The sequence below is a fragment of the Thunnus thynnus genome, chromosome 22 (assembly GCF_963924715.1).
Source record: "Thunnus thynnus chromosome 22, fThuThy2.1, whole genome shotgun sequence".
Lineage (NCBI taxonomy): Eukaryota > Metazoa > Chordata > Actinopteri > Scombriformes > Scombridae > Thunnus > Thunnus thynnus.
The window spans coordinates 6,593,673-6,621,273 of NC_089538.1; the positions used below are offsets into that span (position 1 = coordinate 6,593,673).

General features: G+C 39.4%; 1 protein-coding gene across 1 annotated transcript; it reads right to left on the bottom strand.

Moving 5' to 3' along the window:
- Positions 1 to 235: 235 nt before the first annotated feature.
- On the bottom strand, positions 236 to 26,969 carry chrnb1 (cholinergic receptor, nicotinic, beta 1 (muscle)). Its single transcript, XM_067579915.1, has 11 exons — positions 26,729 to 26,969; positions 24,141 to 24,274; positions 21,604 to 21,648; positions 20,874 to 20,983; positions 16,476 to 16,584; positions 16,223 to 16,367; positions 15,649 to 15,834; positions 11,191 to 11,414; positions 5,784 to 5,959; positions 1,654 to 1,801; positions 236 to 1,382 (listed from the first exon to the last, which is right to left on the bottom strand). Exons 1-11 carry the CDS (start codon positions 26,787 to 26,789, stop codon positions 1,236 to 1,238), a joined length of 1,485 nt encoding a protein of 494 aa, XP_067436016.1. The 5' UTR covers positions 26,790 to 26,969; the 3' UTR covers positions 236 to 1,235.
- Between the last annotated feature and the right edge of the window lie 632 nt (positions 26,970 to 27,601).

Here is a 27,601-nt window from a genome sequence, read left to right on the forward strand (position 1 = left end):
CTCCTAAAGTATATAATGGGAATTCCACAGGCTATTGGTGCAGCTGGTGAATTGAGTTGGCGTGCTGCTCTGCACTCCGACATAAGAATAGCCTTCATGCAAACGCACACATACGCAAGTGCTGGAAATACAAAGAGGATTACTATGGTTGCAGAAATATCCACAAAGCATGTGCCACACTCTGGCACATTCTGACACGGGGAAATGAAAGGCATACAGTTTGCTCATTATAGCATCTGGTTTGTTTTGGTGTTTATTTGTTAACACCACATATGAATATCAAACGCCAGATCCACACTCTTCAGACTCGCACTGTAGCAAGTACAGTTAAAAAAAACAAACACTAGATTCACACATAACATTGCCTAGATTGGTATACTACATGCAATAATCAATATACTTGCACATATACAGTAGCTGTGGTTTTCAGCATTTTCAACAGTGTATGGCAAATATGACAAACACAGGCAGAGTGTCAAGAGATCTGCTCAAATATTTAATTCCCCTATAATTAAGGCAACAGTACAGCAGGCCGAGAAGTTCTTGAGCACTGTTGCTCATTCAGCCGAGAAACCTCAAGATGTTCATTCATTTGCATTTATTTTGCAAATGAAGTCTGAATGCTTGGAGGAATTCTTGACGGCATACTATTTGACAAACCTCAACTGGTCAAACACATGCTCTGCTCTATGTGTAGGTAGAATAAAGATACATGCCCTTCTGTTCAAGAGTTAGTCCAAAAACTGACCTTGTATGCCAAATTTGTCAACTTTGCTCTTGAAAAAGTGGTGGCAAGAACTGGTTGCACAAGGAGAAGGTTGATTTGCGTTCTGTATCACCAAGAATGAAGGTGTTGTATTGGAAACACTATAATGAAATATTGTCAATGTGTATGTCAAGAATTTACACTGTTTAAACAGGACACAAATGAATAAAATCCAACATCTCGAGGTTCTTTAGGGTTTGCCAGTCAGAGCAGTGCACAAACATTCAACCCATCACTATAATTACACTTGTACTGTTTCCTTTTCCAAGACAAAAGTTGACAGAAAACATGTGAGGAGCATGAAGTGTATTCCCATCATTCCCCATATACAAGTAAACATTTTAAAATTCTTGGCATGAAGGGCTTATGTTGAGCTACACTCGTATAATACAGTGACTTCTTCTTCCCTATTTCTTGAGATGGTACATCAAGAAGATGATGGGTCAAGGAAACAAAATGTCCCAATGTTTCAGGGGGATTTGAAAGGGTCAGTAGGTGTGTGGTTGAAGCTGGCATCGGCGAAGATAGCCAAGGTGCCCACAGTTGTGAAGACAACGAAGATCCAGAGGAACATGCGGTCCACCACCATGGCCACGTACTGCCAGTCCTCTTTCAGCTGGGTGAGGAGGTTATAAGGTGGATGGGTGGTTGATTGGAGGATAGATGGGAGAGATGGTGAAAAATGGATAGATGGAAGTGAAGACAAATGAAATGGAATGACAGGAAGGAAGAGAGATGGAGAAGGAACAGGTGGTGGAAAAGGGAGGAAAAGAAGAGACAAAAGGGGCAAAAATGAGAAACAATGAACAAAGAGACAATTAACAAAACTGCTCTTTAAAAGAAATAAAGCAGTGAGAATGCAAAGAAGACAAAACACACAAACTTACAGCTTCATAGTCCTTCTCAGCCTGCAGAGCTTCGGCGATATACGTGATGGCCTCTATGGCTGACTTGAGCTCATCAGGTAGTGTAATGTAGCTACTGGGTCCATCGATAAACTTTCTCAGGTCGGTACACATGCCCTCTGGGTGGTACCTGCACAGTTACACACATATGTAAGTGGGAACCAATGAAATAATTGCAGAACAGTATCTATGATGCACAACATATTTTGATGTCACAAATAAATCTTGATTTGGAAGAAAAGAAGGAGCAAATGCACACGAAGTGTCAAAACCCAAATTTAACAAATGCACAAGCTTGTGGAATGTAGAAACATGAAAGCAGATGTCAGTTGGGACTAATTAAAAGCTGTAAAGTAGAAAAGTGTTTATGAGCCAGGCTGCATGTCTCCTTTGCTCTCTTCTCTCATTCAGAGAGGAATAAAGAGAAGGTCAGAGGAGCTCCCCGGGCTCTCTCTGCCTGTGTGGTACTACCGCTCTGCATCTGCTGACTGGGCTGCTCTGGCTGACAAACCCTCACTGTCTCTGTGTGTGTGTGTGTGTGTGTGTGTGTGTGTGTGTGTGTGTGTGTGTGTGTGTGTGTGTGTGTAAGCATGTTTCTGTGTTTACTTGTTGCCCTCAGTTACCAACCATCAGTTGCCAGGGGAAGATGGGAGAAGGTTGCTTTCTATCTCTGTCAAGTGATATAATGGTATTTGTTTTCCTTCTTTATTAAAATCACAATAAAGAAATAAATTGGCACGCCACCAAAAATTGAGGTTGAGTAATTTAAGAGTGTGTTTAAGTGTGTTTTCTCTGCTATCTTTTATGCAGGAAAAACTTTGCTGCTGCCGAAGTACAGTAGAGTGTATTAGAGAGTAGTTTTAATGTTTTGTTGAACTTTATGCCTCTTTTTAACATTGCAGATACATTTTCGTACCATTTAGTTCCTTCCTCATTGCATTCACACATGGGAGCTGCCCATTTAAATTATAACCCTCTGTTCTTGACCACTGAGCAGCTCCACTGTTGACAACTATTTAGAAAAGTTGAAACATTACTCATCGGCTTTTTCTTCTAGGATTTTCCCTGCTGTATTTCTATGCACGGTTGCGCAACATGACCTTGAGCAATGACACATGGATTTCCATTTGCTCATTCCAGTAGAGAAACAGACCCAGAGCTCTAATACTCCCACATCTTTAAGTAGTGATACAGCACGACTCTCTTGGCAGGACATCACAGCGAAAAATGCTTAGTTGAGAAATGACATTGCATCTGAAATTAAAGAATAATTCTGGTTTATTACAACGGGGGCTATCGGTTATAATAACACTTGACTCACCAAGCTAAGTGATGAGATCTGGGAACAGAGTGACATTGCAAGTCACAAGTCAGACAGGTTGTAAACAAGCCAACCATTTATCCAGATTATCTAGAAAACTTTATTTGGTTGTCAAATCAAAATGAGTGTACCTAAAATATCTGTAATAATAATAATCTCTTTGTACAGAAAAACTGTGTGAGCGCACAAGTATGGCAAGTGCAGGAGGTCAAATTTAAAAGCTAATAATGAAATTTTAGGGCATGTTAACTTACAAATGATTCAGAAAGATACAAATAGACAACCACACATGCACACACAATACACATTCAGCTATAAGGTATTGCCTCTTATGTGTGTACTAGCACATACTGCATGAAAATTATATGAAACTATTTTGCACAACATTTTGAGCAGTATCCCCCTTTAACAAAGTCCTTAAAACTCATCTATTCTTGGTCACTGCCATGACCTCATCCAAAAAAAAACAACTAATATTATCATCTTTGCAGAACAGCTGCAATCTGCCTTTTCCAAACATCTGTTTCAATATGAAACACCTAAAATATGAAACACCTCTTCCACTTACATTTTTTAGAATCCAAAAAAGGAAAAAAAAAAAACCCAGAGAAGATGAATTGCAGGTCAGGCAGCTTAACACCAGATGGCAGTATGACACTGTATCTTTTAGTGGGAAACATAAACATAGTGTAACCTGGAAGTCAGGGCAGGGTAAAGAACTGCTTGGTATTCAGTGCAGGAATTTGGGAGTTTACAATGCAGTGCTGCCGTCACTGCTGCTCCTTTGAGTGTGGCAGGTGAAGAGGCTGCGACCTAAGAGAGGTGGAGCCTCATCAGATCGAGAAAGAGAGATAAGAGAGGGAGGGAAAGAGAGAGAGAGAGAGAGAAAGAGAGCGACAGAGACACTCTTCGGCCTCTTTACCCCTCCTCCCTTTTCCCTCCTTCGTGGCTCAAAGTAGCACTTCATCAGCGAGAAGTAAATGACTATTCAGGAGACTAATTCAACTAAAACTGGCTGCGTCTGGTGCCAAGACATGCACTAAACCCAATTAAGAAGGTGTGTGTATGTGTGGGCTCAAGAGAGATACTGCTGTCTCATCAAATTGCTCTAATAGAGTCCCCCTCCCCTTCCTTCGTCACCCGTTCTTTCACCTAGACACTCAGCGTCCCGCTCTAATGTGTCAGAGTCGATTTGTGCGGGTCATTATTATTTTAGCAACGATTCTCTGCCGCCTCCAGTCTCTCCCTGTAGGCATATTTCACTTCTCAGAGGAGGTGAAGGATGGAAAGGGAGGGACTGCTACAGACTATGAGGAAGATTTTCGTTGTAGAATACTCAGTGGCTGACGTACAGGACATACAGTTCTACGTAAATTGACCCAAGCAAGGTCAACTACTTCTTGTGTACAAAGAATGGAGACTAGTGTTAGACTGATAGAACAGTTTGTCACCATGTTGTGTGCCAACACTGGCCCAAATCCAGCTCCTTACTTAACAGCTTCAGGGGCAGCGCTCTGTAAAACTTTTGATGAAACTCATCAGTCTGCGTTTCACTGGAGGTGTTTGAGTTCTAAGGTCTAAATGCCTTTTTAGAGGCAGCTCGACCTTAACAAAAATAGCTTTGTTTTATCCTTTTTTACATGATAAGATTTAAATACTGAATATTGGCTCAAAACTTAGCGTAGTACAATTTCAAAGTCGAAGGTCAGAAAGTAAAGAGCTAACATCTGAACTCATATTTCTCAAACAACCTGGCAATGTAGGAATGAGGATAAGATTTGACAGCCTAAATTTTGGCAGTGAGTGCAGCATTTACTGCAAGCTTATAAAAAACGACATTGTGATATTTACACAGAGGACACCTAATATGTGACAATGACTTTTAAGAAAATGTCTAACTAAACTAAAAACTAAAAATTCACTCTCTCAATAACAGCTACTGTGTTGCTGTAGGTTTTAATAACGTAATGTGAGATAAATACTGTGGGAGAACAGAAACTGCTGGCCAGATGATTTTATCTATACAGAAAGTCTTGAAAGTCTATGAATACTAAAAACACAGGACAAGACACATAAACTATTGACTTTAATGACATAGCACTATCTAACACATTTTGCCAACTTTAGTAGTAGTATTTAGTAGTATTACTGCTACTGCAAAAAGTTACATGTTTTAGTCAGATATGGATAATGTATCACAAGTGGATATGGGACTGAAATCAAAGCTTTTATGTGTAGTGCTCTTGTGTAATACATATTTTACAAAAAAAGAAAACAAATGGTTCCACACATTTAGAGGAACTTTGTACAAATATTGACACACCTTAGATCTTATATATTACTCATATAAAGGCAGTTTCTGTGGTAATATTTGGAAAATACATATCTTTGCGTGACATTTTGCAACAACAGGGTTTAATTTAGGCCATAACCTCAATAATGTACCCATCTGAATCAAGAATACCATGATACATCACAGTTCACAATAACTTACACTAACTAAACATAATTGATATTTCAATGATGGGAATACAAATGTCACATTTAAGAAAATGTCAAATATGTTTTTAATATAGGTCTTAGTGAAGCAAAGCTGTTAGCATAACTAACTGAAGAGTTAATATGGAGTTGAGTAAAGAACACTGTCATTCAACACATTTACTCACATTAATAAAGTCACATACAGTCTGACCAAAATATGTACCCAAGTACAATGCACACATGCACAGGCTCAAATATGTACACCTACAGTACAGTAGGACCCTTGACCCCAGAGCAGGCCTGACCTCACCTGTTAGGCTTGGGGAACAAGAAGGAGCAATCAGGCTTTCGGATGAAGTATTCATCAGAAACTTTGCTGATGGCGCACACATTTTTCACCCGACGGGGCAGGGTTTCTAGGGACAGAGGGGTCTCCACCTTCGGCCGCAGCATGCCCAGGTAAGGAGGCAGCATGTGGATGAAGATCTAGGAGGACAGAAAGACGTGAAGAGCAGCAAAGTCAATTTTTCTTTGCTCTTCTGGTGCTTCTCATTTGGCTTGAATGCAGAATTGAGCTGTTGTGAGTTTAAAAATGGAAATAAAATGTCAAAACACACAAAGATTTGTTCGACTCCAAACCACATTATGAAACAGAGGGTTATTTAACTGTGCTTTCCACTTTCAATCGATAGCTGGTTGGCTCTCCCGGACCTCCCAAATCCATCGTCTTTCCTCGTATTAAAAATCCATTTGTTTGGATTCTTGTTTCATGATTTATGGTTCAGCTGAAATGTACTTGCCCTGTATTTGCCTATTAAGGGTGAGAAATGACTCAAAATGCTGAATTTAGCAGTGAGATAACCTTTGAGAACAGTTGCTGCTGAATGATGTGGGTGGGGAAACCAAATGGGTAATGCTCTCCAATTCCTCAACGTCTACTCTCAAGGTGTCCTTGAGCATGGCACGTAATCTCTGGGCGCTTCAGCGGAGCTTCTCAGTAAAGGACTAGAATTGTAGTAGGAAAATGATAAAAATAGACAATGTTGGATAAAACACAAGGAAAGTCAAGTAACTACTCCCTTCATATTACTCCCTGTTACTGTTCTTTGGCTTTAAGAGATGAGGCTGCCTTTCAAAAGAATACCAGAGGACTCTGACATGAAAATAAAACAGCAAATCACCGGACTAAATGTTAGTCTTGATCAATATCATAAATGCTGTTTGCCTCTGTGAATGGCTCTTTTATCTGCAGTTTGAAGTGCTTTTGAAATAAGTCTTGGCTTGCCTGCATGTATTGACAGATTGATGTCAATAATAGCTCACTGGCAGGGAACATACTGTACTGTAGCTGCAATAGTGAGAGTAATGTGAGGTGAATGAGCTTGACTTGAATTCATTCAGAAGCAAGTATGTCCATGTTATTATATGACCACCTCTGACCTTGCTTTCCCTGCTCCCTTGTTTCCAAGTCTGCTACAACACCTGTCACATTTCCTGTAGACTGTCATCTCTGTGTGGAACTGCAGACTAGTGAGTCACGCACAGTCACATGATCACAGCCATAAGAAAATGAAGCTGCAGGACATTGTGGTGAAGTAGAGTGTGTGTGCATGGCTATAGATGCTTTTTTCTGAAAATTTTTATATAATATTTCAAAGGCTGATTCCAGTGTATTTTAGATTCCAGTAGAGTTTGACCGACTTATGGCCAACAATAAATGAATAAGGATTCTGAATTTTCCTTCATAAATTGTATCATTGGCATTATGAAGAAGGGTTTGAAATAGCATTTAGCCCTTCATGTTTGGAAAAAATGACAAACATAATTCAATGTTTAACTGAATAAATCAAAAAGAAAATTTCTTTTTGGACTTTTGAGACTTGTACTTATAACCTCAGTATTTGTAAATCCAAAGCCAGATGAGCCCATCTGACTGACATTAATAAATGTTTAGCCAAACTACTTTCCAGGACACCTCACCCTTGGCTCAGCTCTGGATTATTCCATTTGTGACACCTGTTCAAATATGAGCTGATTAAGGAAATACTGAATAATTTAATTAAACAGACAATTTTCTTCAGTTCATGTATGTTAATGACACAAAATGAGCTTTTAGGATAAAAGCAAGGCGATTAGCACTGTGTCCTACATTTCAAGCCTTTGCTGGTTTTAACATACACTTGCATTTTTCTCACTGACATGCAACACCTGTTAGATTTCCCACAGCTTGGCGTATCCCCCAGTGAATATAAGAGAGGAAACTGCACAGCAGAGAGCTCCACTTCAGCTACAAAGACCTTATTCTACAACCATGACTGATATAACTCAGCTAGTGTTGCTGCTCTGTCTTTGTGGGACTTTAGCCAACCAGACCTTCACACAAAATGACATCACAGCACCGGAGAGCTTCCAGAGCGACATAATGGCTGAGCTGAAGGAGCTGAGAGACATGGTGATGGAGCAGAAGGAGGAACTGAAAGCCACCAAGGCTGCGCTTGACACCCAGAGGACCCTGATGGGAGACCTGAGGAGAGACAACTCAGCCCTGCGTGCCTCACAACACGCCACTGCCACCCAAGTTGACCGACTGGAGAAAGAAAATGGGATGCTGATGGCAACCATCAAGACAAGAAAGGAAGACAAAGCACCAGAGATGACGTCTATGCAGAGACTGAAAACCGTTCCAAAAGTAGCTTTCTCTGTTGCTTTAGACTGCCCTGGTGGGGATACATATGGACCATTTGACACACTTACAAAAGTAATTTTCAGATCGGTCTATATCAACATTGGCAACGCCTACAATCCAGTTACAGGCAGCTTCACTGCACCTATGAGAGGAGTTTATTATTTTAGGTTTAGCGGCATAGATGACCGAGCTCATAAGTGGATGGGTGTTTTCTTGTATAAGAATGATCACTCTGTAAAGTACAAACAATTGGAAAATGGGGAGGGTCATTTAAATTTGTCCTTTACAGTGATTCTACAGCTGGAGAGGGGAGATGTTACTGATATCCGTATATTTCCTGATACTAGATTTGCCCCCTCAGCGTCGGGTGATATCAACCTCTCTGGCTTTCTGCTCTTCCCTCTGTAAGGGCTTTGAGGTAAAGCAGCAATGTTTCAGATATATGTAAGATATATTACAGCAATATTAATGCACACTTTTTGTACCAGACTTTTGAAAAAAAATCAAATGCTGTTTATCTCAAATTGTAGGACTTTTTTTGCTGTGTATAACAGTTCTGCTGATTGGCTAGGATGTGTGGATTAATTTGAAGAATGGCTGGGCTGAACGCCCAGCTTGAGAAAGCTGCCATTAAAGCATAATAATTGCAATAAAATATTGAAAGAAGAATATTGCCCTCATTTTCTGGAATATAGTTATTGTAGTCATTTGTCAGTGTTTGTCAGTGTTTGTCAGTGTCAGTGATTTATATTTTCTCAGAATGAGATGTTATTTGGTTTTGGTGACTCATCACAGACATTCCATAAACTGCTGTGCTGCAAACGGTATACATTAAAGTCAACTCTCATTAAACTGATCTTTTTCTTGTTGATCTTGTTTTTTGGGCTTTCAAAATTGTATAAATGATATGCTACAGTTTCACATTTACTTTTCTAATATTATGTCCAAAGTAATAAAAATACATACAATCACTAAACCATCTATGAAAAAATCTAATGCTGTATTAATTTATTTGTTTTTCCCTCTTGGGGGCGGCAGGATAAGCTATAAACACAACATCAACATATTATCACTATGTTACTATATCGTAGTGAATGTGTTAGCATTTACCCATCCAACATTTTAATTAATTTGAAATAATAAATTAATAAGTAGGCTGTAAAACCAAAAAAATGAGTGATACTCAGCAGAGCTAACTGTTCTGTGGCTGCTGAACTGCAGAGTTAATTTGTCCTCTGTGACCTTTTTCACATTGTGTGGACCCCAAGAAGATTGGCAACTGCAACAGCAGAAGCTAATGGGGATCCAATACAATAAACATTACATAGTATTTTGCACTTATTTGATACATTGTTGTTATAAAACATTGAATAGTGCAGCTTTTATCAACACAGTATCAACAGGAGTCATTGGCAAATGAATTGAAGTAAAAGAAAATCTGTTAATGCGTGCTTTAGACCTGCTCATAACTAAAAGTCAGAGCTAGAACAAATTTGATTAATATATGAAGAGAGTCTATGATGTTTGTTTTCTCCATCAATCCAGCACCAGTTCCTTCCATTAAACCAACCAAATGACCTTTTGATGGTTATCAGTGAGCCTTTTTAAGGTGGATGTACCCTGAAAGGATAGCATAACACAGGCTTGTAATTAGTTTCACATAATGTATAGTGAGGGCAACAGCCACTGATGGAGGTTAATGGTATAACATGACATTCAGGGTGTTAAGGACTGTGTCGATGTAATTCACTAGACTGCCTGAACCCAAACGACTGCTGCTGCAATTTCCAAATTAACACAAAAAATTATGTTAACTAAGTAATTATTTCACGGCTACAATTCACTACATTGAGGGAATGAGATGTTGCTTACTTACAAAATAAATGTGCTTCAGTTTTAATTAATTTTAGACTTATATACATTAGTAGGTTAGTTTGTGTGTGAATAAGTTCATTAAAAAATTCACTCAAATTTCTCAATGTAAACCTCACCTGGGGCTGCCACGTCACATCCATGGCCAAGAAGGCATAACAGCACCTCTATTTCCTGTGACGCCTAAAGAGAGCAAGCCGCCCCCACCCCATCCTCACCACCTTCTACCAAAGCACTATTGAGAGCGTGTTTACAAGCTGCATCTCCACATGGTTTGGGTGATGCTCTACTGCTGACCGCACAACAATGGAGAGGGTCTTAATAACTGCTGAGTGTATCTTTTTGCAGCCACATATAACTACCCCATGCCCCTAATCCCCCCCTACCATACTCACACACATAAAATCCAACTGCACTAACTCAACAAAGATGTATAGTCAATTACTGTCAATGAGTCAATCACCTGATCCTATTGCACTATTCTGTCTATTCTGTATTTCTGAATTGTGGAACAATAACCAGATTTATTTATGTATATCTTTTGCACAATCCATGTTCTTGAGACTCTCTTGAGATTCTTTAATTCTCTATTATCTTTTTTTCTATTTTGTCTTATTTAAACCTTACATTTAATTCTTCTAAAATTACGCAATTTCATTTCTTCATAGGCAGCATTTGATACTGTAAAGTATAAATGTAACTGTGGTGAGATGACAATAAAGGTCCTTGAATCCTTGAATGAGTTAATTAACAGGTGCCTACAAGGTTTTGCAGCAGCAATTTCAAAGTGATTTCACTCATTTGCCATGGACGGAGAATCGAGGGGTGTACTGAAAATCTATGACACAAATCTCTGAATCTTATGTTACCCCCTTATTAATATATGGCATGATTACATTTTGACATCTACAGTATTTGCAAATTTTAACTCATGAATGTTTTAGGTCACAAGCAGACATACAGATGTAAAATTCCACTTTGCTTGTTTTAAGAGCCAGAGAGCTTATGAAGTTGAAAGAAAATCACATAAAAGAAACATTATTAATCCATCTGTAAAGTTTGAATATTAAAATCAGTCTGCAACCAGGGTATGCACACGTACAACCATAGCATATAACATGATATTTTGCACTTTGGCCCAGAGAGGCACTGCGCTCACCTTGCGGACCCACATGGGCATCTGGTGGGTGTTTGGGGAGCGGTGGTGCAGGTTAAGCACGACCACGCCTAGGATGACAGAGAAGGTGACCAGGATCATGGTGAACATGATGTAATTGACGATGATAGGAACACCCAGTGAGGTCTCAGGGATTTTGTCAGCCAGCAGCAGCAAGAACACAGTGAGGGTGAGCAAAACGTTGATGGATAGACCCATCTTCTCTCCTGATAGAGAAACATATTGAATGTTACAATAACCACATCCCACTTAGCTGCTGTCGCTATGCTTGCTAAGCTTTCGCATGGCACACAATGCAGTTTTTCAATAATAACAATAACTGTAACAATGGGACCTTGATTTTACATGCACACTATGAAGAAGCATTGTTCTTGTATTGCAGTATACTGTACAGTATATACGTATATATATATTCTAACATAACCCTCTTTGGCTGTTAAGCATAAATACTTGGACATTCAAGATAGATCAGAGGTTAGATTTATGCTTTATTGTTTGCATGTTCAAACAGTGTATTTTAATTTTAATGTTACAAGAGAAAAGACTTTTAGGATGAAAATGAGCCACTGTTTTTGGTGAACGTAGCACTGTCTAGGATAACGAGCTTGGCTGGGGTTGCTGGACCGTACACTTCCCCAAATCCAAGCAGGACAGAGCCGCTAACACTATCCTAAACTCGGATATAGTAGCATCCAGGACTGGCCTCCACACAGTGGGGATTATACTAAACAGTGCATGTACTATTGTGGATGTGGCTTTTTATTTCTTATTTTTTAATGTACCTGTAAACGCACAAAATGTTAGATAATGAAATGCTCCTTGACGTTGGAAGTAGCTGTGTCCTTAATTACTACTGTAGGTAGTAAGCTAATTAGCCAGACATGCTATCCTTTGCAGCTTAATTAAGGCAGACAGACACACAGTGTTTAATCCATTCTTTACATTTTTACTGTTGTATTTTTGGAAAAGCTGAAAAAATACCACCAAGGGCTCTTACTGTTTTCTTTCTGATTTTATTTAGTTCATTTTATGGAAGTTGACTTCAGTTTTGTATTCTTTTGGGCCCTTGTTACAACTCATCTAGTTTTACCAGAACAAGGTTTGTTCCTCCTTCAGCTGAGTGAGATCTACTATTTTAGCAGCAGTTGGTCCATGTTATTCAGCACTAATGACTCTAATAGAAAATTCATTTCCCATTCTAAGTGAAGCTGACTGGCCAATAGAGCAAGGCCTCCCTTGTGTATTCAGTGGCCACTTACAAACTGTGTTTACCTCAGATTGGTTAGAGTTGGTATGCAACGAGAAATTGATGTGAATTAGAACGGTGCATGATCCCTCAGGGAAACAGCCAAAACTGGGGCATTTCCTCCACTTACTCCATCACACTGCATTACGAGAAAGTTCAAGGAGACTTTTTACAGCTCTGTTTTGACAGGACTGAGAAGTGTGAAAAGAGAAAAAGATCTCATTACCACTACTACTACTACCACTCATATATATTCCACATCAACTCCCATATCAACTGGGAAGCATTGCCATAAAGACATTTAATCATAGTGTAGTAAGGAACTGTAGTGTAGAGTCCCTGAAAAAACTTCCCTGTTGCTAGAACCAAATCAGACTAGTGAAAATATTAAAGATCCCCTCCAGACATGTTTTAAGATATATATGAAGCACTCTACTTTGAATGATAATTTATGTCTAATATGTTTTTTCCACAAAAATGTTAGATTACCTTTTGTAAATCCTTATAATGACACCTACTTCTTCTCCCTCATTTCAAATTCCAGAAACTATGAATATGCAAATATTAACTTCAAAAGTTTAACTGTTGGGTACAAGATGTCTCCTACTTTTCTGTAAAGTCAATTCTCAGTGTATGTGAACCAGAGGTTTCAAGTTTCCACATCACACTTGTGTAAGCTGAATGCTGGTCCAGGATTGGCTCCAAACTAGTAGTGACAAATCATGCTCATTAGTTAGATGCCTTAAACTCAGATTTTCAGTGGGCACAGAGAAACTTTACTTCTTCAGCAGATGAAAGTGAAAACCTTTTAGCATCAAATTCTGTACATACATCATTCTGCACAGTGAGGCTCAAATATCCAACTGAAGTAATGAGGAAAAACACACTTTTGAGCGGACGGAGACTTTAAGTTAACTATTACATGTTGGAGTGGATAGTAAGAATATGCAGTTGGGGCATTCAAGGTGGCGGCATAGCAGATGGTCCACTTTGCTAAGCAATGCGCCGCAACTTTGATAGTTTCAATTATTTTCGCACATTAAATAGTATCAGACTAGTGTTTTTGCATCGGATAATATAATATAAGCATCGATGAATACTCTTTGAGTCGTTCTGACACGATGCCGTCGAAAAATGCCAAGAAATCAAGCAGGAGTGAATGCACTGTGAGCTCACCAACCTCCCACCAGGTGCAGAGGAGTTAGCAGATGCTAGCAAGACCAACACACTTGACCCTACCCTTCATCAAGCGATTCAAGAAATGATATGAAATAATTGAGATAACATCTCAAAAGTCATCAACGAAAAGCTGAGCCCTCTATCCCAGATGCTTCAGGCTCAGGCATTGGAACTGCAACACTTTGGAAAGTGAGCCAACAAGGCTGAGGAAAGAATTCCGGGGGGTGGAGGAGGCTTCTGACCATGACCACCTTTATTTTTAAAATATCATCCATGTTGCTTAATTTAAACCTACAAACAACGTTTCAGAGAATATTGCTTATTTTTTCATGATTTTGAAACTTAATTTTATACACACATTTTTCTGTGGTATGACAAACTCAGAACGGATATTTATTATTGCTTTATTATTGCTTTACACTGACTTTAAGGTTTATCCATGACAGAAGTGCCAAGGTGTTCGACTCCCCTGACCAAGCTATGGCCTTCATGGATGGCTCACTTAAGCACTGTGCCGTCTCCACTGACTGACAGCAGGGTTTTATATGTGTGTGAGTAATCATGGTGTAACCAAAACTTTTTACAATATGTGTTTTGTTACTTAAGTAGTGCTGCTTTAGCTCATACGAAGAAGTAAATATATATCTATGTGTGAAGAGAAGAAGTGCCTCTCTCTTTTCTTTTGTCTGTTTTTTATTGTTTAATTATGTAACAGAGAGGCAAAGTGCAGTGTATTTAGAGACACGGTAGTCCTCTGGTTGGCAAATGGGGAAGCCCCTTTGAAAAGTGCTGTTAGTGCTCTTGTTATTTGTATTATAGTTTACTTGTTCTCTGTCGCTCAGCTACAGTCTCTTCAGGCACGCTATCAACAACAAGGCTGCATCTTCATGACTACAATAAGATACTATGGTTGGTAACATACTGAGACTGTGTACATGGAATATTAAGGGAAGCCACTCACCACTTTAGAGGAAATAGGAACTGGTAGCTTTGAAAAAGAAAAATGTTGATATAGCACTTTTACAAGAGATACATTTAACACCTAAAATTGCAACAGTGTATTTTTGAATGTGTATTTTTCCTCGTTCACTACTAAGAGCAGGGGAATGGCTATCTTAGTCAGGAAGAGCCTATCTTTTAAACTGATAGAGTGTATCAAGGACAACAATGAGCCATTTGCGCTTATCAAAGCTATTATTCATGGAGGGGAATTTGGTATCCTGAACGTGTATTGCCCTCCAGGTCACCCCCTTAACTTTCTCACAGATGCAATGTCAACGTTGGCTGATTTGCCGACGGAGAATATTATTAGGGGAGGTGATTTTAATTGCCTTATGAACCCGTTGATTGATAGAATTCCCAGTGGTCCCTTGTCTGCCTCTGCACAGACAAAACGTATTGCTGGTCTTTGCGAAGAATTGGGTTATGTGGATGTGTTGAGAACACTTCATCCTGCAGATAAAGAATACACTTTTTTCTCTAACCCACATAAGTGTTATTCGAGAATCAACTATGATCACGCAGCTGTGTACTTAGATATTGAACCTAAAAATGCTAGGGGACAGTCTCAGCACTAGAGGTTGAACCCTTTCATTTTAAAAGATCACAAATTCGTAGATTATTTTACATCAGAAGTCTTTCTTTCTCTCAATTCTCCTTCGGCCAGTAGCCTGTCTTTGCTCTGGGAAACCTCTAAGGCTTATGCAAGGGTTTTAATAATTTCTTACATAGCCAGCAAGAAAACTGCAGAGCAACAGAAGATGTTGGAGGCGAGACTTACTACAGCAGAGAAGGAATATATTATGAAACCCAAAGGGTCCAAATTGAAATAAATCACGCTATTCACTGCACATTAGACTCACTATTAACACAAACTGCCACAGACAAATTAAGATTCACAAAGCAAGTGCTTACTTTTGAGTTGTTTAGAACTGACCCTACTGAGTAACATGGAAACACAAAATATTTGGCTCATTGACATGCACATACTGTATTATATTGTAGCATTGGTATACCTGCATCAGGAGGCAGGTAGAAGTTAAAGATGGCAATGATGGTGATGAGGATGCAAGGGAGGATGATGTTCAAGACGTAGTACAGAGGCTTCCTCTCGATGATCAGGTAGAAGGTCATGTCCTCATACTGATCATCATTCATGTTCTTCTTGCTCGGCTTGTGTCTGATGTGCCACTCACCACTCTCTGGAGAAACATACCCATTGTAGGCATTTAGAAAAGATTTCAATTAAGATCAGCAAAATGACTATTTCTTACAACACAAGCAACAAATCTGCATCCCACAAGCAGGTCTAAACAAAGGTGCAAACAAAGTTCAACAAGTGAAAAACACTGCTATGACCATGGTTTGCATATTAAACAAAAGCAAGCATAAAGTACCTAGTCAGAGGTATTTAAAAACCACAAACGTACTTTGGAGAGGCATATCAAGGAATACATCCCCACTAACTCACATGATTAGCACAATGGAAAACACCCCAATTCCCAATTCATGCTTTCTTAACTTGCATCTCTTCCTCACTCCTTGACTCTCCCCACTTATGATGTGAGGAAAAATGCAAAGACATCTCACCACTGAAACCCTCGTCCAATTGGATTTCCCGTATCTCATTGCCTTTTGCATCCAGTGCATACTGTATCTCGATCTCTGTTGAGTCATACGTGTAGGAGCGGAACTGCATGGTGCAATTCTGCCAGTCAAATGGGAAGTAAGTTACCTAGACAGAGAAACAGTGATGAGAGAGGAGCGCTTTAAGGAAAAATTTAAAACATAAAGTTAAGTAAAAGCAGGAGTCAAATGTTTAAGTTAATATTTGTGTTGTCACCTTAACTCCACAGGAGCTCAAGTAGAGTGCAGGGGGAGTCCAGGTTATTCTGCCGTTAGAATAAGCCTGAACATGAACTTGAAGGGCCACATCAAACACCCCATCATTACTGCAAACAGAAATTGAGATAACATATTGGTCATCATTGTAAATCACAGACTGTACAGTTGCATAGACTTTGGCCAATTTTCACCAAGATGCCTGGAGGGCTATACAGGCCCCATCCAGTGCTTACTGAATGAACTACATGCCAACCTGAGGCCACACACCCTGATCTCCCTATCTCACTTCAAACGGTCTGAGGTTTTGGTGTGTTTGCCGACTGTTTCATCCCACAGTTTAAACACATGGGGGAGAAAGGACTGGAGATCAGAGGAGATGTAATTGGTTTGTCCAGGGTGCATTCCTGACTTCCACCCAGTGCATGCTGGGATAGACTCCAGTTCAATAATAAATGAAAAAAATTCTTTGAAAAGTAAACTGAGGAATGGTGGACAGGTATTGTATGGAATGGCACAGTGCAGTAGTTGAGTCTCATATTGTATCGTATTGTCTTGTAACGTATCATCACATATCATTTCCTCTCATCTGGTATCTGATCTTGTCTTGTCTTATTGTTTAGCATCTTTTTCTAGTCATATCACATCAAATGGTCTCCTATCAGATCGTAATGGATCGTATCATCTCATATTGACTCGTATCATATCACATCTTATCATATTGTTCAGTACTCGTCTCATCTCACATTGTATCATATCATATTGTAATGTGCTGTCTCATCTCATAATCTCATATTATCACGTCTTGCATTGTATCGCATCACATTGAATACCATACCTTATCCTATCATATCACATCATAACATATCGTATCATATCATATTGTATCGTATCAGATTGGATCAGATCAGATTGCATTGTATTGTCAAACTTGTTGACACCAGAAAAACAACAGCATTAGTCATTTGTTCACATATTTAAAAAACACTTAAATGAATCTTTGTTGTGACTGTCATTTTAAACTGTTTGGAAGACGCTGACAAACAATGCCGTCCTACCAAAAGGGTTGCTCATATTGGTTGTTTTCAAAGGCTATGACAAACAGCCTATTTTCTTGTTGAGACTGGAGGACTTGTTGGTTATACAGGTAAGGGCTATAGTGTATCTTGACCTTCAGCAACTTTGTTTTTGCTTTGCTTAGTGGTCTCAGTTAAAAAATTGACCAGTGACACAAGCCAAAACATGACTGGCAGTGAGTGGTCTCCATTTTGCCCTCTAATATTAGTAATATTAGAAGCAATAAAAAGTAATATTAGCCTTATGCTGCTGACTCAGTTGCACATATTATGTAAAAGTAGCATCCTGGGTTTGAATGTCGCCTGAGGCCTTGATTTCATGTCATCCCACTGCCTCTCACTCAGCCTTTCTCTCTCTTTGTTCTGTGCAATTAAAAGCCCCATGAAATGAAAAAAAAATCCCAGTTATAATCTTGAGTCCCTGTGTTGATTGTTCATTTATCTCTTGTTATATGCCAAATATATGTCAAAAAATCATTATCAGAGTATTTTTACATCAAAATGTCTTTTCTCTTCCTGTAAAACGGTTTCAAATGTTTGATGACTCATCCTGCACTCAGGGGTGTTTACAAAAGTCCATCCAATCAAATGTGATTTTGGGCGATTAGCTAGCCACACCAGTCATATAAAACCACAATTCACCATTTGCGGGTCGTAGTAGATAACAGAGCAATATGGAGAGAGATGGGAAGAGATGTGCGCTTAGGCAAAAACTTTGTTTTCATTTCCAAAACAATGTGGCTCTAATTCATTCATCTCTCCCTTGTCCTCTTCTTTATCTAACAACAGGGGAGGAGGTGTGTGAGGAGCCATCAGTCCTCTGTAGCTCCGTTTCTCTCTGCAGCTCCGTAATTCGCTTAACTCTAAGCCCCGCCCACTTTTAGTGATCTAATCAAATGGAGGATCAAAAGGATTTGATTTAAATCCCTCTTGTAACTGTGCAAGGCTCAAATATTACATTTCACTGGGAAATACGTCACACTTCAGAAGCTAAAGATGCTCTAACTTCCATTTCATAGGGCCTTTAAGCAAAACTTACATAAAACTACGTAAAGAAATGACGGGGTAAAGCTCTGGTCAGAGTGAGTAACATCTGAGCGACCATGTCTCGCGTGTCTGATTATTGCAGTCACACTGCTCCTTTCATTCTCTCACCATAGCTATAGAGTACAACAACATTTGGCTGCAGGCCCATACTACAAGACCCCAGTAAAACATTTTAATTGGAATGGATGAAATGGAGGAACTTGACACATTTCACAGGACACCTCTAAGTGCAGCACTAATGCTGAATGTATACAGAGCTGTTTTGGCCATTAAGCTCATAACACAATACACAACAAAGACATCAAGTCAATTAGAAACAGATTTAGCCGTCTGTCAGAGCCCAGTGTTTGGCTTTTATGGCTCTGGCAATTTAACAGGGAGAAGCTTGTGTCCTTAAAGTTGGCTCCTAAAATCTTGTCCCTGTGAAGGTGCTGCGGGTGCTAAAAAGATCAGCATTGATTGTACACACACAGAAGAGGGGAAACACACTTTTGCATTTGTGTGTATGTACATATTTGTGTGTATGTGTGTGGTTCCAAATGAACAGTTCCTGGGCTGAAGTAGCTGAGCAATGCCAACAGCTCCGTTATTGGGGAGCCATGCTGCTTAATTGCCTATAAAGTGTTGATGAATTGAGCAGTGGGGATATTTACAGTGGTGTTAATGGGAGTGTGTGTATGTGCGAGGGTTGTAAGAAAAAAAAGACTACACTCACTATTCTTAGTATCTACATTTTTTAAATTTAATGCTGTGATATATAGTTATTTTCTATTACAAAGGTACCGTACTGTAATTTACTGTACGTGTACTGGGTGTTTAACCTTAAAGGAGACATATTATGCACACTTCCAGGTCTATATTTATAATCTGGAGCTCTACTGGAATATCTTTGCATGATTTAGAATTGAAAAAACTCCTTATTTATCTTATACTGGCTCTTTACGCAGCCACTGGGTTCAGCCCCCTCCTGATGAGCCGACTCTGTTCTGATTGGCTAGTTCCTAGAAGTTGCCTCTTGGCAGGCATCCATCAGATCTGAGGCTATGTCAACAAACCATGAAACATACTACAGTAATAGGACTGAACTTCTTTTTCCTGTTCTTTACTCAAAATATGTAAGTGGACAACCTAAACAATACATGGCAAAACCTTAGCAACAACCATAGCAACAAAGGCTACGGAAGGGATGCCTGTTTATGGGCATGCACGACGAGCCAACGTCAGCTCTTCGGCAGGGTAGAAAAAACGTTGCAAACGAAGCGTACAGGGCAGGTTGAAACCCTGGCTTTTGACTTGATATCCTACATCATAACAGGATATATCAATAACAGAAAAGCACAAAAAGCATAACATATCCCCTTTAATGTCCATTGGATTCAACTCTTTTCAGCTACGTTGCAGCTGCTGCAAACAATCCAGTGACTTAGGGCCCTGTTGTGGTGGTAGTACCAGGCGGCTTTCATTGGCAGAGTGTAGTGAGCAGGAGGGAGTGTAGACCTGAATGAGGGAGTTCAGGTAGGCAGGAGCCGTTTTAGTTGCTGTTTTGTAAGCAAGTGTCAAAGTTTTGAATTTGTAGTAGCCAGTTGATGGATATGAACAGTGGACTGACATGTGCTGTTTTGGGCTGGTTAAAGACCAGACGCGCTGCTGTGTGTGATATTACGAGAGTCTGTACCAGAAGTTGTGCTGCATGCTCAGATAGGTAGGGTCTAATCTTCTTGATGTTGTACTGGGCAAATTGACACAACCGATCGATCGAGACCATGTGAACCTTAAAGGTTAGTTGGTTATCGATCATGATACCCAAGTTTCACGCAGACTTTGTGGGCATGAGTCTAGCTGGATGTTGATCTGTCATTGTAAAGAAGGACTGGCTGGAATGACGTGGAGATCAGTCTTAGAGAGGTGACAGAGATGTGCAAGGTGGATCTATATCAACTCAATTGAATAAATGGAAAGACATGACCTTAGTTTAGACATTTTACAAATTGTAATATCTCATTCTACATGGCTGATGTAAGTAGACAGAAACTTAGATTTCCCCTTAAATTAACCAATAAATAAGAAGCTATGATTCAGCTCAACTTACTCCCCAGGAAGAGGCAAAACAATATGTTCACAAGATGATAATCAAATGCCCCTTGGGACCTATGAAGAAATCATCCCAGACAAGAACTAAACTTAGAAAAATGGAGAAAAGTGACCAAATTGTTTCTTCACTGAAATCTCTGGTGCTGATTAATTCATGCCAATGTGAGTGCTGTGCGCATACTTACTTATTGATGAGGACAATGTCAGGCAGCCAGACCTTCCCAGCAGGAATACGCAACACCTCAATCCCATCATGTTCCTTGGGTTTCCATGACAACCGATGATCTGTCCATTCCTATTTAAACATTTTTTTAAAAAGTGTGTTTATCTATGCATGAATGTGGGAATTACACATCAATACAAAAAAAGAGCTGGACAAGAGACAAACAGAAAATGACACTTTGAATTTACAAACATAACCAATTTGTCATTTCATCAGTTTATTTTTCATTTTCCCACCGCTGTAATTAGATTCCACATGGATGATTTTCCCATGCATTTGTCTTTGCATAATAAAACACCATTTACATAATTTTTCATTTTGCATATGCTCTGTTATTATGACTATTCCAAGCATTCTTGCCTGGTTATTTGTGCAGTGTGTATTGGCACTGAGCAGTACATGAAGAAAGAGGTGTTATGTTAATAAAGTTATTTCCACTGGAGCTGGAGTCATGGTTGAGTTGGTCAAGATGATGTGAAATAGTAGAAAGTAATTCACTTACAGCACTCTGCTTTAATGAAGACTGTGTATACAGATTATCCATTATCCAACTTTCTGTTTTAGCACAGCAGCAAGCTGTCATGTCCCTTAAAAAAGCTGTTCATAGATCATTCTGTGTCCCAAAGTTTACTCCAATTTGTCACCTCTGTGAAACAAGCATGCAGTAAAAAGTACTGTACAAAAACACTTACCAGATTCATGACAACAATTGTACTCATTTCTTCATTTTTCATATTCTGAAGGGAAAGTAGAAAGAATTATCTGTGTTACTGTTGCTTCTTTCAAAATCCTGAATACTTGTTACTTGTGTCCGAAATCACAACCTTGTTCACTTTTTCACAACTCACTATATAGTATGTTTCTTATTTTCAAGTCTGTCAGATGCTCGTATGAACACTGAAAGAGGTTTTCCTCACTGTAATAGTTCCTCCTCTTCATACTGGTTATTGAAAGATCCCCTTCAAATGCACTTTTATTGATAAAATTTGATAAAATGCTATTGAACCACTGACACTTTTTTCATTCCATTGTGGGAATTTTGGGGGGCAATAAATACTGCATACATTACACACGCAGAAATCCAACACAAAAAAATTGTGCACTAAGGAGTGATTTTGTCTGCAGAGGTGGTTTTACGGAGCGTTATGTGCTGTCACTATTTCTTGGCGAATCGCAGCCAGGAGCTGTCTCTGCTCGCTTTTACATTTGTGTTTGTGCAGCGGTGAACAAGAGATATATAATGTGTTAATTAGTAAGGTTTAAATATGTTGAGGTGTATTTTTGACCTTTGGCTATACTAGGTGTTTCTTCATGTTTTCAGTCTTTATGCTAAGCTAAGATAATAATCTCTTGGATCCAGCTCAACACACAGACAAGAGAGTGGTATCAATCTTTTTATCAACTTTCAGCAGCTTCTTTACAATTGTGGACTTACACCAGTGACCAAGTCAGAAATGTTGTTAGTGTTGCTATACTAAAGTAGCCTCTGCCTTGTTACAACAGAACGACCAATAAATCGGTTTAACTGAGCTGATGATGTTCAAGTGTACCTGAAAAATTTGAATTTTGAAACATATTTTCTCTCCAAATCCTCTGACATGACTTTGAGTCTTGCTGTTGAGCTTCTATTATTACAACACGGCTGCTAGGAGAGTTATGACACAAATGACAACAAACATTAGGGCTTCATGCTAGAAATACAGCCTCTACTTGTTGGTAGTAGTTCAAAACCAGAAGATAAAACAGCTGATAGTCATTTGAGACACTGGCTGGTACGACAGCAATGGGCGCCAGCTACTTCCTGGACAGAGTTCATGCTGAAGGCTTTTGCATGTGCAAATCTCCAGGTAGCAAGTTAATGTACGTATGATTGTGTGTGTATGTGTGTGTGTGTGTGCGTGTGTGTGTTCATGTCTGTGTGCGTGTGATTGTCTCCAGCAGTAAGGGCGGAGCTTCCCTGAGCCGGGCCTGCTATTTAAAACGCTGGGAGGAATGTCAGAGAGACAGCTGGGACAGGAACACAGAGGGGGGATGGGGGTGAGAGGCATTTACTTAAACTATCTCTCTCTTTCACTCCCACACAAACACATAGATGCCTATCTCATCACTGACCTATCACTTACTGATACTTCCTGTAACTGTTTAAATTTATCATAGGATATAACTCTTGGGAAATGTTAATAATAACACAGTAGTTATCCAGCTGACTAGTTCTGGCAGAAGAGGACTGAAAGCCCAAGTGGGACAGTTTTCAAGATCGTTCCACAGCAGAACTTAAGGGCCCCGTGTGACTTCCTCTCCATAATGAGACTGACCTTGAGTTGAGGTGTAAGGAGCATGCTCACTGTAGATGTGTATGTATACATCTCACCCTATAAATACAGATGCTAAGGAAAAGAGAGCCGAGGGGAAATTAAGGAACAGATAAAGCAATCCGGTGTATGTTTCTGAACGTGTGCGTGATTGTTCAATAACACTTGATTTTTAAATATGTATTTATCAGAGGCAAGCCTGCTCTTGTGGCAGAAGCTTCAAGAGTCAGAACCCTAGTTTTTCTCGCTAAGTGACAGTAGATCGAAGCCCAGTAAAATGTAATGGAATAAGAGAAGAGCGGAGAGTGAAATACAAGCATCCCAGGAGGTTTAGTCTGACTGCCAGATGAAACCCTTCAAAATGTGAATGAACCTATCTGTTGTACATTTTTCTTTTAAAAAATTTTTTTTGGTTGAGGTAAGTCTAAAAGCTTGCCAGACTACTCCAGGGCTACAGTATAATCTAACTAGCTTGCACATTACCTTCAACATTATAGCAGATTCATGACGAAAATAAAAATGAAGTCATTAGACAACAGCATTTTGCATTCACCAGAGTTCCTTCTTTGACATTTAAACCATAAGGGTTGATGACTGTTTTTGTGTTTGCATCTGTGATGTAGGCTTACTGGGTAAGTGATATATTTGATAATCCATGTAAGTTTACTCAGTAAGATTATTTCTGCCTTCAAAACAGCCCCAGTAGGACTTCAACTCTAATCTGCTATGTGTACCATGACATCGAATGCTGAGCTTTGTTATTGTTTTTCTTCTCTTGGTGTCTGAAACACTTGTAAGATATCCATAGGTAGACAGATCTGTTTTCTCATATATATTCACATATGTGGTGCTATTATGTCATATTCTTGTTGTGCATGTACGCATTCAATTCTAAGTGTTAAGGCATTGTCTCTCACCAGTCCAACGAATGAAGAGAGGACCATACCCACACGAACCACCACCCTCTTTTCAGGGCTAGGTGCTGGGCGAACCTTAAGGTTGTAGTTGACGAAGATCTTCTTCATCAGAGCCTGCTCAATGTCAGAGGCACCTGAATGAAAAAAAAGAGACAGCTTATGTGACAGGGTTCAGTAATTGCTTCAGGTTTCAAGCTGATAAGACATTTTACTTTTGTTCACAATGGAATATGAGAAACCAGTTGCTGAAAGCCCTTTTTATTCAGCAGCCTGGAAAAGAATGAGCCACATTAGACTGCCATTGCATCATTCATTCAATTGTTGCTGTGAAAGGTGCTGCTTGGTGGCAGCTGGATATATACTTTGCTTGCATCACCCATCATCAGCCAGTGATAGCAGTTAAGCAGTGACAGTTTTGAACTAATTTACAGCAAATGTCTATTTATATCATTGTCCATTGTTTCCCTTTCTCACTACTTTTGCAATGTACGCAAAGGTCATCACCCATCACACTGGTGACAAGTGAGGACATAACTAATTGACTGGCAGGCAAAGTGTGTTGTGCATTCAAATATGGCAACCAACAAACTCTCCAGCTCTGTGGCTGAGTCAATAGTGCACAAGTGCAAAAACTAGTGGATAGAGTAGGATGTGCCACCCAGCAGGAGACAGCCAGACTTGATGAAGGTAAGTTAGAAGAATAAGAGATGAAATCTCTGGGATATCACACCGACGTCTTTATGAAACATCCTCCCACTCCTTCAGCTCTTGTGGTAACTGGCTAGAAACTGACAAGACAAAATCAAACTGCCCACTCACATAGACCGCAAAGCCCACAAACAAAGCAACAGGTACACATGAATTAAAAATCAGTGTTGGGAGGAAAGAGAGTGGAGCACAGTGGCTTGAGGGAGGATTTCAGTGACTTCGTAACAAGTTGGGCTTGAGTTTGACTTTTTGTAAAGGCAATGATGTGGCATATTGTGTGATGGATAAATAAAAGTCAAATGTTCTTCTGCTGTAAAACATTATCAGCCTTCCATATCAATCAAAAATTTAAGAACTTTTTATTGTAGATATACCCTGCCACAAAAATTGAGGATTCATGATACCTAATTTAGCAGATAACATGAAAAAAATACAATTAAAAATAGCTTAAATAAGTGTCTTTGTACTTATTAACATTAAACAGATCTATATTTTGTGTGAAGATGTTAATGCCTGTGTGTTGTCTAAATCTAGACCTAACTAATCATGAACCCACCAAAACCCAAACACTTGTATTCTGTTGCATTGCATACTCAACTCTGGTTTTATTTCCACCTACTACATCCTCAATGTTGGAAGGTTAGAAGCATAAATAATCAGAGGCTCCAGTGATGCAGCATATATCACATTTGGCATAGTTGTGGCCCCAGTAGGATCTGACCTGACAGGAATAAATTACAACAATCACCCAGCAAGGCACCCCCATTAGCCAGGCACAGGGATGCCTGCCTACCAACGGGCGAACACTGGAGGTGGCTGTGGAGAGCTGGAATTCAGCATTTCATTTTCTTCTCTCTACCCAGTTCAGATGACTTGGTAAATAAGTCAGACAGAAGTACAATCAAACAGATCAGATGAGGTAAGATAACAATAGGGGCAAATACAGAGGCAGATATGAACAGTCATTTTAAGCTTTGACGTCACTCTGAGACCTTTCCCAGAGAAGAGAAGAAGATAAGTGTTTCTGCTTGAAAAATGCACTTTAAGTGTACTTTCAGTTCTTTTTCCACATGATAACATAACTAAACACAAGAGAGGGCACATTTGCTGAGCAGGGATAGGCAATGTTTTTAAAATTGAAACTGACAGCAAGACATTTCAATATGAGCTTCATCTTCCTCAGAGTGGTTTAAGTACACTGCTCTTGTCCTGGAACCATCGGTCAGTTATCAAAACAATTGCATGAGGACAAGAAAAGCATTGATTTCTCTGCAGAGATGGTTGCCTCTTAACCACCAAGGATTGTTTATGGCTTAAGTGTTTCTTATGATATTTAGTTGAGTTTTGTTCTTTAAGTTAACAGCTGTGTTTCCACCATGTTGGTGGTACTTGTTGTTGCCTATCTGTGATGTATTTAGTGTGTCTGCTGTGACACCTACTATATCATAACTTACTAATCCATTTTTATCAATGAGGCTGTGGGGGGAGGCATTCAGTAACGCTCAAGCAACATAAGAAAGCATGTACAGGCATGTAAATTGATTAAAGCCAGTTTAGCACTCTTGGGTCAGGCCTGTGCTGCGTACCAAGCACTATGGATTATGTATAGCCAATCTCTGCACCTTTCTCCAACAAAAAATCACTATTGTACTTATATTTCCATATGAGCTTATGTCTCAGAGACACAATAACACTCCTAAATATGGTAATCCTTTGGTGAGTTTCAGTGTTAATCTAGTAATTACTGGTGGCCTTAAAAGATATTTTCCATTTCATTTGGCACATACTACCCATGGTATTAGTATAGTGTCCATGGAAGAAGTATTACAAGACTACTATAGCACTGTTACATGGACATGTTGTGTCAGGTTGTGCCTTACCTCCCAGTGCACTCAGGCTGCATAAGCAACATGCCAGCAGGAACAGATCCGGGCTTTTCATAGTGACCCCCAGAACCAAAAACAGATCCTCAATCAGTTAATCCAACTTCCTCAACTTCTTCTTTTTCTTTCCCAGTGCAGTTCGGAGGAACTCTTCAGTGTAAGTTTCGGTTTGGTCAGTTTGGACTGTTGCTGTCTGTCAGTCAGGCCAGCCTGGCCAACTGCTGTCTGCTCCAATTACCTCCTGGAGGGAGGGGAGGGTGTGTGCGTGACTGTTTACCCCCTCAGTGAGTGTGGACCAGGCCTGACTCTGCCCAATGACTGTTTACTCAACCGGTGGTTCTCAAGCTGTGGTTGAGGTACCCACAAGAGATCTTGTGGAGTTTCCAGATGGGTCCTCAAGCAAAATGAGTAAAGGTTTAATTTCAATAATATTTCTTTGGAGGATAGTGATATAAGCAGCTTAAGTCTACATATTACTCTCTACTTACAGTTAAACCAGCTCTGAATTTAATCACATTTTCATAAAAATACAATATAAATACAGTATAATCTATCAAAACCTGAAAATATTTGGGAGCACCTATCCTAACTTTTAAGGATACAAAGTAAAATGTTTAATTGAGATGAGATTTTTTTCTTTTTTTCCAAAACCACAGACTTGTGTGAAATGGGGTTCATTGTAGGCTGCTACAAACAGAAATATTGATTAAACAACAATATTAGCTACCATCCTTATCTTAACATATGGCATGAACAACACGACATACTCATGAGAAAGGCAACGTTCCAAGGCTGGATTTTTAATTATATGCTTTATGACAAATGGCAATAGGATTTTAAATTAGGTTCTGCTAGAATTAGTTTTTTTTT